At 36.0% G+C, this 13,443-nt stretch overlaps 1 protein-coding gene across 2 annotated transcripts in view; it reads right to left on the bottom strand.

The window, feature by feature from the left end:
• The window catches only part of LOC121424918 (striated muscle preferentially expressed protein kinase-like), a 116,974-nt gene that overhangs the window by 26,992 nt on the left and 76,539 nt on the right, over window positions 1-13,443 (bottom strand). For both annotated transcript variants that reach the window (XM_041620811.1, XM_041620819.1), the window contains 5 exons: window positions 9,227-9,526; window positions 4,396-4,680; window positions 3,296-3,577; window positions 2,704-2,788; window positions 1,197-1,397 (listed from right to left, as the gene is read on the bottom strand). In XM_041620811.1, the coding sequence (XP_041476745.1) occupies window positions 1,197-1,397; window positions 2,704-2,788; window positions 3,296-3,577; window positions 4,396-4,680; window positions 9,227-9,526 (1,153 nt within the window). The remainder of the gene's footprint in view (window positions 1-1,196; window positions 1,398-2,703; window positions 2,789-3,295; window positions 3,578-4,395; window positions 4,681-9,226; window positions 9,527-13,443) is intronic.

Below are 13,443 nucleotides of genomic sequence, written 5' to 3'. Positions count from 1 at the left end.
TTTCTTTCTCTTTATCTATTATTTTGTCCTCACTTTCCTTTCAATCGATGTCCCCCAAGCTCCCCCCCCGTCTATTCTTTCTTTCCATGTGTCTCTATATACAGGTGGTAATTTTGCTTACCAAATTTTTACAAGCATTTTTGGTTACAAGAGAAAACCTCCTCTCAACGAAGTTCTGCACAGTTCTATGAAAAATAATCTGCAACATAAAAGACTATTTGTGAAGCAGTTAAAAAAGATTGAAGCACATTGCGATTCCAGGAAAATTATTCCCAGATACCTCCGACTCAATTTCTCTCTGGTCTCTCCCTCTCTCTATTCCTCTTTCTCTCTCTCCAAGTTTATGTCCAGAATTGTTTCCCACTTACACCCTTCCTGTGTTGACAAACACCTAGATGTGACATTCTCTTTGTTTCTTCCTCTTCAACCCATTCAATAGTATACATGTAAATCTGTCAATGACAATGATGACAAGTGGTACTTACTAGTTTCAACTCTTGAATACGAAGCCATTTTTCCCTTAATATTTGATCATGAAGTTTGACATCATGAAATTCAGGAATGATTAAGTGAGATGAGATCAAATGAGAAATACAAGAATTCAAATTCATTACAAGTACCAGGACGTAGGAGTCTTTAAAAGATTAATTAGATAATATTGGATGGCCTAGAAAGAGATAGAGACTAATGGGCAGGCTTACAAAACAAAGCTATTGCACTAGTCTGGCCTTAAACAAAATGTCCTTCCACTATAATAGTAAGATGTTTCACTCAGTTAGATATTGCACAATAAATTGTGACTTAGTGAATATCTTAGGAACATCTGGGTCAAATTCTTATCATATAGGGACCTTCCTAGCCTGGTTTAGGTGCATGTGATGTCAAATGTTGTTTTTGTTTGTGACATCAAAATGAATGGACAGACAAGACGTGCAGTTATCGATTGCAACCTTGGAATAGGACAAAGTTTGGCAAAATTGAACACAATTGCATGATCATTAGTTGACAAATTAAGATCTGCTGGGCAGGCAAAATATTGATACCGCCCAATATCTCTTTTGATATAGATGCGCTCATTTAAAAATTGAGATGACTGCAACAGACCTCCAAAATTATGTCAACTCTAATACCATGCTCTAAGAATTCTTTAATATAAGATTTGAAAGTTAAAAACATATAAATTTAATAAAGGATACATTTCCATCGCCATGACAACCTCTCTCTTAGTCTCATAGGCATCAAAGAGTTTGATGAGTCTCTTATGATCCAAGATACCCATGACAGCTATCTCATTCCGTACTTCCTCCCACATACCAGCCTTGACACGGATTGTCTTGATGGCACACTCGCTGCCATCAGCCTTGGAGATACCTTTATGGACCACACCGTAAGCTCCTCTGAAAAAGGGGGAAAATTTCATAATCAAACAATAATTTGTGAATTTGGGGAGTGAAAATAATTAGGTCCCTTTACATAAGTTTATAAAATTGTACATGCCTGCCCAATATTAAACCACAAGGAGTATACCATCCTTGTGTTATAACCAACATCAAGTAATTCATGATTTCAAAGACAGAAGAATATAAGTCATTTTATACAGTGCATATCAAAAAAAAGTTTACACTTAGAAAAAATCCTTTAAAATTATACATTTGTAATATCTTGAAGATTTTTCCACATTTTAGCATTGGTACAGATCCATTTAAGCAAATGACGATATAAAATATTTCCGCTTGAGTGAGCACCACTTACTTTTGAAAATTTAGTGAAAAATGATTCGCTCAGAACTTTGAAATAGTTATGCGAAAAAAAGTAGACCTTAATCATGAAGAACATGTCAAACTTAGCTAGTAAAATTGATTTGAAGATATCTTTACTTTTTAAACTTGTTTTCTTGCCCAAAACACTTTGAAGAGTGCATTGCGCCCCACCCCACTCCCCCACACACCGAGGCCATCGTGACAATATTTGCTTTACACTGAGCTATGATTTACATGACCGGCTTAGGCTTGATTTTCCTTTTCTTATTAATTGTCAAGCTTTAGTAAAGTGTGGAGAATTAAGCATTTAATGAAAAAAGAAATGTAAACCCTATTTCAATGATTAAAAACTTGGTGAAAAAATGCTGGAGATGTCTGACATAAAATTTGTTCAGATTCAGTTATGTCCTCAGATCCAGCTGGCACAAAAAGGGTAAAGGTTGTGCTTAATACGTGTTGAAATTTCAATTTGGGTGGCAAAATAGTTACAAAATGCTTGAATGTATCTGTTTTATTTCAATTGACCAAAAGTGCAAGAAAAATGTATGAAAAATGTTTCGCAGGGTAAGTTTGATTTCGCCCTTTCCCCTTGACACAGCGTGAAAATTAGCATTTCTGCGCAAACAGATTTCTGCGAGCTTTACAAAAATCAACAGTGCTCACTCAAGTGTAACATTCTGTCAAATTTTTACTTTCATTGGATAGATGAGACCCAAACTCAAGATTATATGTGAAAAAATTACCCACATATTGTATATTTTTTAATTCCAGGGCTTTTTCAAAGTGTAAACCTTTTTTTGATATGTACTGTATAGGGCCTATTACAGTGATCTTTATCAAGACAATTTGTTCAAATGAGATCACATAGAAAAGCAATTGATGTACATTTTGTTTGTTTACTTTTGCCTGTTTTTTAAAATCATTTTTGAGGGGGTGGTCTTACCTTCCCAGTTCAGCTAGGAGTTCATATTCATCTTCAACAAGGATGTCTTTCTTGATGAAGACTCTCCTGTATCCATCTGGTCCACCTAATAATCACCAAGAAATAGAAGAAAAACAAAACAGGGATGAGAATTGAGAGTTTCAGGCAGAACTTAACAACCCCCAAACACAATATAACCACATCAGATCAAAAATATGTCCAACGGGTAAACCTCTTTCTCAGGATAGCTCCCAGATGGGTGAGTCTCCCAAAAGGACACCTTATCCCAATGACAATTATTTCCAGGGCTATTTGCCCTTAAACCATGTTCAAAGTGGTTACCTTGATCCTACAATTACTATTGCTTACAACTCTTTGAAGATGTAGGGTAAGATAGATTGGGGTTCTACCACGATTTTGGCACATTTAAGGAGAAATAGCAGCCTCAGCTAATTGAACATTTCAGGGATCTAACTCAGACTGATCAGGTTGAGCAGACAATCACTAGGCACATACATTAACACTGGTTTACTAACTTTAGATCAGATGTGGAACTGGTTAGATCATAAGTATATTGAACAGAAAATGAAGACAAAAGCAATAAGTGACTTACTTGTCACATAGATTTCTGCTGAATGAGAGACACTGCCGGCTACATTAGAAGCTTCCAGGGTGTACACCCCGCAGTCATCCTTGTCAAAGTTGTTGATCTCCAAAGCAAATCCTTCCTCTCCTTCATAGTAGAACTGGTATCTCTCAAAATCTTCTATGACCTTGCCGTCCTTAGACCATATGACTTCTGGCTCTGGGATACCGTCTATACTGCATTCCAATCGAAGGGACTGACCAATGGTGGCTTCCGTATCTTTGTAGGTCTCCACAAAATGAGGGGCCTCTATGAGATGAAACATGAAGATCAAAATATTCAATAAAATTGTACGTGAACTGGATTACAGTTTTAACGCATATTCAAATTTGCCTGAAAAGAAAAAATTCCCATGCATTGCAATATTTGGCTCAGGCCTCATGATAGCCCTACTTGTATTCATTTAATATATTCACATGGTACAAGTAGATCAACATAAAGTCCTCATGATTATCAGCCTGATACAAGTCTCTTTCATCCAATTACAATGGACGAACATTCTTCTTGCCTTACATCAATAATTCTAATAGTTGATTTTCAAAATACAAAAATTCCTGCAAGCTTAGAATAACTGTAAAAGTTGTTCTCACACTTTTCTTTACAGAACCTACTAGTCAGTGGTTTATTTACTAAGTCTATCCATGAAATTAGGAGTACTCAACTTTCACACCATAAACAGGAATTTATTTCTCAACAGGCAGGTGTGAAAACATCCAATTTTGTCCTTTGAATTAGGAAACCGACAGTTCAATCAAGGTATTATTACTGGTATTATCATATTGGACCTACATGGCTGAATACTCATCTTATAAAGAGATATGTCAGATAAGACATCATATTCAGCCAATGTTAATGACAAATACAGTTTGATCTTTTAAGGAAATGACACTTTGATTGCTGCACGAGAAAGCACAATTAAAAAAGAAAGAAAAAATTTGATTACAAGTTTGATCTCATGAACTATCAGAGAATACTGGCATCCAGGTTGATTGCTGAATGAGGGAGTGCTTTCAACTTTTGCCCTGTGAATTTCCTTGATACACCACGGAATACACAAGAAATCTCACCTGCCACATCCAAGTAGAGCCTACAGCTTGACTCGCCATGGTCGTTGGTAGCTATACACCTGTACTCCCCTATCTCATTACTGCTGACCTTTACGATCTCCAAAGAGCACACACCATTGGGTTGGGACGTGACCTTGAGGTTGTCCGAGTTCTTGAGGATCTCCTCTTCCCTCATCCAGACTACCTTGGGTTTGGGCTCGCCGGAGAGGGTGCAGGAGAGAGTGGCTTTGCCATCCTTCACCGCAAAGACTTCCTCGGTGGTCTTCACAAAGAGCGGCTGGTTACCTGCAAATGAAAGGAGAGATGTCTCTCTTAAAACCATGAATTCAGATGCCTCAATAATTCCTTGAAATAATAATATTGTACTTATATAGCGCATAATATTGGTAATCTCTATGCGCTTAACAAATGAATTATCTATTACATAAGAGATCAAATTATTAATATGGTTTGCATTAAAAAAATGAATTATTCTATTCAATAATTCCTTGAAATGGATATGAGCATATTATAATTGCTACTAGTAATCTTTTGTTTATTTTACACAGAAGTCAATTTGCACACCAGTAAAGTCTTACATTACTTTCTAGTTATCTCCAAGGATAAATAATAATAATGATAAAAACGATTACCATAGTTTAAGACTAGATGTGAAAAAGTAACACATATGTGTTTACCAATTATATATAAATATGCTCATTCTGTCACCTACAATCTGTTATCTACATTCAAGAAGTAATCGGTAAAATTTTAACCAAAAAATATGTCTAAAATATTAATTGTTTTGTTGTGTAAAGGTTTCTCAATTTCACAAAATTCCTATCAAGAGAATATAACAGGACCATAAGCAAATATAAACACTACATTAGTTAAAGAAAGGTAATGCGAAAAAGGTTCTAAGATGCTTCTTCAACCAATGATAGTTCAATTATTAATGGGTCTTAAATACTTCACAATCCCAAATTAGCCAAATACATGTAATCATGACTAGTAATTTGCTTACCAGCTTTCATTTTTCTAACACACAATTGAACTTTGCAAATTGATAAGTTGAAAAGAAATTGTGTGCATGTTTAGTAATTTAATTACACCACCAATGAAGCTTTACTTTCCTACAGTGCACAGCGCCCTCTTGAGTTTAATAACAGATAGCAGCATCTCTTGTCTCCAATGGAGAGTTCCAATTAAATAAAAATATTTCCAGTCATGTTTGTGGCATGAACTTATTTTAACTAGGAAAGTCCTAAAGACCTTTAACTATCCTCAAGTGTACAACATTTTAAACACATATACCCATGTATACAACCAATAAATACAGGCAATAACCAGAAGGAACTTGATCCAAATGACAGTAGTGTATTTCTCTGTTATGAAACTTGAAACACCAGAAACTTTTAAACAAACACATAACAAAAAACATCCTACACACTAACGTCATGAACACAGCACCAAATGTTCTGTCACAAGAAGAATTTATACAAAAATAACAATAGAAAATTTACAATGAAACTGGACAAGACACTTACAAAAAATCAGAGCCCTGTCTTTTCAGAAGAATCCCACTAGCATTTTTCATATCTAATCATTCTACTACCATCGTTGAAAAAAAAGACAAGAAGCCAATAAGAAAGACACAAAGTGCCCTTGAATCCTGTTATGATCAGTCGTGCTGTGTGTCTTTTACAGTGGTTTTTCCATATTCCCCATTGTTTTGTCTGTGATGAACATGTGGATTATCAATGAAAAGGTGCTCACATGATTGTTCAATAACGACATAATTCTGAATTTTGGTTAGATGCTGTACTGTTACGGTTGCAAATTCCTAAATCATTGAATATCTTTCAAACATTAGTTTAAAACCATGTCCGCAGAACATTTCAGCTACTTGTTTTTGGCACATGTGTACTTCTGAAGAGAACAGAGAAACAAGTTATCACTACAATTGTTTTCTTCTGAAATTAATTGAATAAAAAAATAAGGACACTCCAATCACCTAGATCTGACTAGTCAGAATATCAAATGGATTAGTAATTTAAACAGATTCAGTCTGTTTCAGGGTATTGGTATAAACTTATTCATGTCAAGCCAAAGTAAAGAGGATGAGAAAACAACTATATGATGAAATACACAAAATAGAAAATCACTATACCACAATCACATCAGAATAGAAAAATGGGAATGGAAGTGGATAAGGAGGAGGGGGTGGTTCATAAGGGAAAAAAGCAGTTCATTAGATCAATTATCTTACAAGGAAATCAGGAATCCACATCAATGTGGTGAGTAGTTCATAAAACATTACATAGCAATTCCTTCATGATTGTTAAGTTCCAAATGGCATGCCATACCTAAGGATTGAGGAAAGATTATTTTAAGGTTCATTCTCAAAATGAAGAAAAGTCAGGCAAAGAAGCTGATGCAAACAATGGCGAAAATGAAGGGAAATTTCCTTAAAATCACGATGAATTCTGACCAAGATATGAGTTTGATAAGAGTTGCTTTATCATCATTATTTGGAATTGACCCTTTCTATGAACATAAATTCTAGAAAATAAAAATAAGATTGACAAGAAGCTACATATGATGGTTGCCCCTCTTCTTGATCTTTCTGAATATCTTTAGTAACAACTGACTAATATTTCTTTTCCACTCCAATCCATTCATATCACACTGGAAAGCTTGGAACAGTGGTAGAAATAAGATTTTAGGGGGCTGGTCATTGGTTAAAAACATCTTGCATTTCCGATATTTGGTCAAATAAGAACCTTTTAACTCAATCATGTACATGTGTACTCTTATACCCAACTTCTAATATTTCAGCAACAGAAACAGATTTTTTTTAAGTTGACAAAACAATTTTTTATAAAATCACTTAAATAAATATCCCATATTTGCCAAGAAGTTGGATTACTTTGAAACAAGATCTCCTCCTTTTAAATGCTTGTTGCATGTGTAACATGAAAACAAAACTAATAAGCTTAACCCATCAGAGACTGGATGATTTCGCTATAACATGTTTTCCATAGACTCCGGCCAGGCTCAGTCACCAACAGGTTAAAGACAAAAAATGCAAAGAAAATGGTCAATAATAAACAAGGGAAAGACAATCACACCAGAAATTGCAAGTGATCGGATGAATTTGGAAAAGAAGCTTTAAGGTGTAATGCAGCTTGTGCAAACTGGTGGCAAAATTTCAATCGCAAAGAGAATTAATGGTAACCTTTGTTTGTTGTGGTGTTCGACTGTGAGGGCGTATGTCTTGCCTTACTGCCTGAAAAATTTGAGGAAAGAAAGAGGAGGTCTAAAGGAAAAGTACTGATAAAAACTCATGCGAATACATAACATTACAATATCCTTTTCAAAGAAAAGGCATGCTTTGGGATTGATAGAGGAGAAATCAGGAAGTTGTAGAGATTCATGAATGGCTAGAAGGCCTATTAAGGTCAAAACACAAAGAGTTCATTTCAAAATACAAAGAGAGAAAAATAAATGGATGGAAAATTGATATTTCATTAATACTAATGAAAGAAATTAATGATCATGGCTCTATAATGAGGAGAGAGTTACATGTATTAATTAGATACTTGTAAAAACATATTGCATGCAGAAGTGCCATAGTTGACAGAAAAGAATACTGGAATGTGACCTGAACTCCCCGAACCAACTATAAAGAGCCAAATAACTTGGTCTTCATAAAGCAAAAATATGCAATTACCTTATTTACAAAAGTAATTCTCCTTATTCTCTCTTTCAAAATTTGAAGTTGTAAGCTTAGAGACAAGATACAACAGTTTCTTTGACAAATTTCTTTGACTGCTTGGATTTTTCATAGAGAATGGACACTGCACATCTTGTGCTTGAGAAAATAACAACCCGCTTTTTCTGTATTCTTTCTTTTCTTCTAATCAATTAATAATGAGTTATTTATCAATTTTGTCACTATATATAATTTCAAAGCTTAGGGTTTACTTTTTCCAACTCAATGAAAATCTCAGAAATTCATTTTAGGCAACTTTTTGTTGGTTCTGGGGTGGTAGGCTGGTTCAGTCACAATTCAAATCCTTGTTTCATCCTATGTAACTGGTGTAATCAATAGCATAATATCAAGCTAAGTTGTACCGTCATTTCATATATCTAAGTCAGTAGCATATCCATAAAACTAGGGTTTTGCTACAACTTCTTAAGTAATGGAAGTCTCAATGCATGCTCAAGATTGGCTGAAATAAAAATGTGTTTGCTTTCCTGATATACATTTTAAGATAAGACCTATTCAAGAAATCTATGATGCACTACAGCATCCCGTCTTGAATACTTGCACTCTGAGTTTATCCTATCCGTAAATTGAACCTGTTGTCTTAAGTCAAGAATCATCCAGATTTTTAAATAAGTACCAGCTTAGAGCAATACCAATCACTAATTCACAGAATAAGCATTAACTTGAAAAGTGTAAAAAATAATATCTAAAATAGTAAGATTGAGTTTTGCTGATGACCCATGTCAGTTTGATGGGTTAACTCTTTGTGTCCTCTCTATCTCAACAATCCTTTGTAATGTTGATTGGCCCTGTTCTTTTAGGAACAGTTGTAAAACTTGAGTCAATGCACCGTATTGAATTTAAAAGGTTTATTATAACAACATAAAAGGACATAAACAAGAAACTGTATACAGTTACACATCTCCTACTGGGACTGAAGATCAAGACTGACAGATGTGACATGGAGATGGACAAACTTGAAAGAAAAGAAGAACTGCTTCCATCCCTACAACTCACCAATACCCGCATCATGATCTTATTGCTCTAATAATGTAATCAAACATATTTCTTTCTTAATACCTGCATCCTTGAGCTTGATGAGATCGGACTCCTCTCCCGGTTCACTGATCCCACTCTCGCTCTCCGCACGCACCCGAAACATGTAGGCGCCTTGCGGGTCCAACTCCTCCACACAGAACTTGGTATCAAGGATATCGGTAGCAATGAGAGTCCACTGCTTGCTGTAGGTGTCCTTGGCTTCAAGGATGTAGTTGAGTTGAGTGCGGGACTTCTTAACAGGTGCAGCACCCCAGGTTAAGGTGATACCGGTCTGATGGATGTCAGAGATCCGAGGCTTACTACCAATCCATCCACCATGAGCTGGAGAAGAAATAGATCAGGGTGTGAATGAATCAAGGACAATTTTTTTGTGAGATTTAAAGTAAACATTTTTTACCTCTCTAAAGGCCATACGGCTTCTTTCCTACCTATGATTCTCATGGATATGAAAGACAATACTTTCCTGCTTCCTTTGGTCCCTAATCAATAGTTGGTTTCAGACCACCTCGAAGTTCGTCAGTTCCAGGTATTCTCTGATCGGGAAATTTACCCCGATCAGCAAACTATGCGTAATTTACCCGAAAGAAAACACCCGCTTAATAGCAGGTACTTGGCGAAATTACAAGAACTTTCGCGGGGATTTTTTCAAGGTCGCAGGTATTTTGGCGATGTGAAAGCAAATTACGGGAACTTTTAGCCCAGCGTATCGTTGGGTGAGGCGCCATGGGTGGCTGCTGGGCTGGTGATTTTGAATCTCACGCCTTGCCTGCTTATCAGACCATACTGCGCATGCTCGTAACTTCAGGAACTTATCCTGAAGGGTATGTTTTGGGCAGTGTGAATGCAGGATTAATGGGTATTTCTTAGCCTAAAAAGTTCTCGTAATTTAACGGGGATTCTTGTGATCGAGGCGGTTTGAAACAACCTATTATTAACTCAACACCTCTTTAAGTGGCTTAACAAAACCACGCCTATTACATTATTACTGATTTTTCTGCATGCATTAATTCTAAGCCTCAAACCTCAACTGATAGCCGCCAAACTGGAAGAAATCAATTTAAAAAGGGGTATTCCTACCAACCAAAGGGTGCGGGCACAAGTTAATCCCACTTTTGTAAAATTTTCTCAGAGGATGTAACCCCATAGGATGTCAAAGTCATTTTAACATGAGAGATATGCAGCACTATGGTCAAGAAAAATAATACCAACTATGACTCTAGATCTGCACTTCATTTAATGAATCAAAATATATGTAGGCCTACAGCACATATGTAAATCAAATAGCTATTCATATCTCTCAATTTAAATGATCACATGGATATAGTTCAAAAATTGCATCTAAAATAAACAAAACACTTACTGAAGAACCCATTCAACAATATAAAAATGGCGAATAGACATGAGTGCGATGGTGCGAGATTTCGCATGAGGTGAAAGAAAGATGCTCTAGCCTTGTTGAATAGAGCGTTTCTTTCTTTCACCAAATGCGAAATCTCGCACCATTGCACGAGTAAGAATATTCGCTATTTGTGTTGTACAATGCCTCAGAATTTAGAGAAAATATGAAAAAACAGAGTTTTTCCCTGCAGTAATCTAGGAAAAGGGAGCAAAAATATTGAAAGTAAAAAGGAAAATCCCACAAGCACACATGACCTTGGGCAGCATTGCGCATTTAGCCAGCAGGCTTATACGCGTATTGCACCTTCGTTTTTACTGAGCGCAATTAATTAAATCGTATTGTCACGTCATCTCCTAAAGCCATGCAACGGTACATTTTGGATGATACGTCTTTTGTGCAAAGGTACGAATGTTTGACATTCAGCCTCCCATTTGCTTGAGTACAACAAGCTAAGTAGGCATTGTACAATATATCATTTATTGTGAAAAGATTATTAGACAAATTAAACTCCCTGAAGGTGTTCCGTGAAAAATTAAACAATGAAGTCTAATTTCATTGAAGGATTTCTCCAGAGATCATACGTCGTGCTATGTTAATGAAGGTACTTTGAAACACAGATGTCAATCGGTTTGATTTATTCCTTGAACCTCTATCTGGATATCTCCTCAAGTGCGACCTACCTTCTTGTGAGTGAAATCACACACAATTTATAGCATGCAGCTGTTTCTGTTGAGAAGCCTTCGGTATTAGCACTGGTAAAGACTAGTATAAATAGCGCCCATCCCCTTTCCTACACCATGCTAGGATTAATAAACACACATATATCTGACCTATTTCTTTCTACCCTCATACTGCTGTAAGAAACTTCAAAGAACTTTGAAACACAGTTTGCTGGCATCTGAAAGAGGATATTCATGACAGGGCCTATGTCTGAAGTTACACATGTAATATCATCAAGTCATCTTTTAGTGATGAATGCATTATCAAGAGTCCATGTATTGTGAAGATTTACTGGATAAATGAACTTCATCAAAATATCAGAGGATGATCATATATCAAAAATTAATTTAATAAAGTAAAATGAAAGTGATATGTTCAAATCTACCATAGATTGCACATGAGCACTCACATTACAATTTTAAGGGTTACTGAACCAAGTTTCATTGATAAAGTGCATGAAATAAAATAGAACAGAGCATTTGGAAAGACACAACATACCCTCACGGTAGCAGATCCTGAGTTGGGGGCGAAAGGGACCTGGTTATCACCCCCCCCCCCTTGACCGCCAATATACCAAGACTTTGAAAAATATGGAAAACAAGAAACAAGTGTGAAGGACACCATTTTTCAGTACCTATCACTTCTAAATCCCTAGATTTGCCCCCTGCAGTCCACAAGCAAAATTGTGTAAGGATAACTTTGCAATATGATATTTGTTATGGCAAGAAAATGACATGGATGCAATTTCTTCCCATCAGGAAAATGTTTTCATTTCATTTTCCAACATCATGTTTTGAACTGCTATCTGTAAATCATTGACCTTGTTGTTGCTCTATAGGAGGTAATTACTTAACAGGGCAGGGTGTAGTTTAGAGACACATGAATGTGTTGTATCCCTCTGATATAAGAATCAGAGGAATGTCTGTTCTGTTATGCATCTTGGGCTGCTATACACCAATGAACCACTACCTTCAGATGTTGTTCACTTTTTATATTAATCCTCCTCTCTATCCTCCCACCCCCCACACTATCTTGCTGATTGAAAACAAATCTGAAAACTAAACCAACTTTGACACTTGGATTTAAATCTGAAGAGCATCATTCCTGGCACTTTTCTAAGCCCATGCATTTATTTTATTCTCTCTAATTTTCATTAACCCTTTCTCCTAATATTATAATAATCTTCATTCCACCCTCAATTTTCTCTTAAATATTCCAGAATTCTCACTTCTCTTTATATCTTTCCCAATTCTGCATCTTTTATACCCTCATCTCTGCATGATCCCCTCTTCCTCTGTCACTCTCTTTTCCTCCTCCCTCTCACTTTCTCCTTCCATCTCTCTTCCCATCATCATCATACCCCTTACTTTCCAGTCATATTACTTTCCCCATCTTCCCTTATCTCTACTATAACTCTCCTCTTCTCTTAAATTCTCCCTCCCTTTCTTCTCTCACTTCATATTTCCCTTCTCTCTTTCCATCTCTCTTCCCATCATCACCTTTCCCCTTACTTTCCAGTCATATTACTTTCCCAATCTCCCCTCATCTCTACTATAACTCTCCTCTTCTCTTTATTTCTCCCTCCCTATTCTCTCTTGCTTCATATTTCCCTTCACTCCTCCCATCTCTCTCTCCTCCTCTTCACAATCAACACATCTTCATGTCAGATTGTTTATAGCTACACAGCAATACATTCATCACACACGGCTCTGAGAAGATCGGCTTACTAGCACTGGTATTTTACCGGACTAGGAAGAATGTGACCCCATTCAAATCTTCATCCACTACAGACTATCTTGCTTACAGACTTAATACACCTTGCCTATATACCTATATACATGTTCATCTATTATATATATGGTGCCCTACAATACAGTCACTAAACAATTCTATGCAATCTACATGTATTTCTGAGAGATGTTTCATCAAAGTTTCTACAATTTATTATTGAATTGATTTACTTAATTAAACAACCCTTGAACTTCAACAGCAAGTCTAAATCATAAATATATATGCAATTTGAATAATTCAAGGTATTTGATATTAATTTTGAATTTGATTTTAGTTGATTTACTAGTCCTTGTATGAAATTAAATCAAGTTTATGCACTACAATGTAC

This window comes from Lytechinus variegatus, chromosome 1, assembly GCF_018143015.1.
Source record: "Lytechinus variegatus isolate NC3 chromosome 1, Lvar_3.0, whole genome shotgun sequence".
Taxonomy (NCBI): Eukaryota; Metazoa; Echinodermata; class Echinoidea; order Temnopleuroida; family Toxopneustidae; genus Lytechinus; species Lytechinus variegatus.
This window is presented reverse-complemented; position numbering and strand designations above follow the sequence as displayed.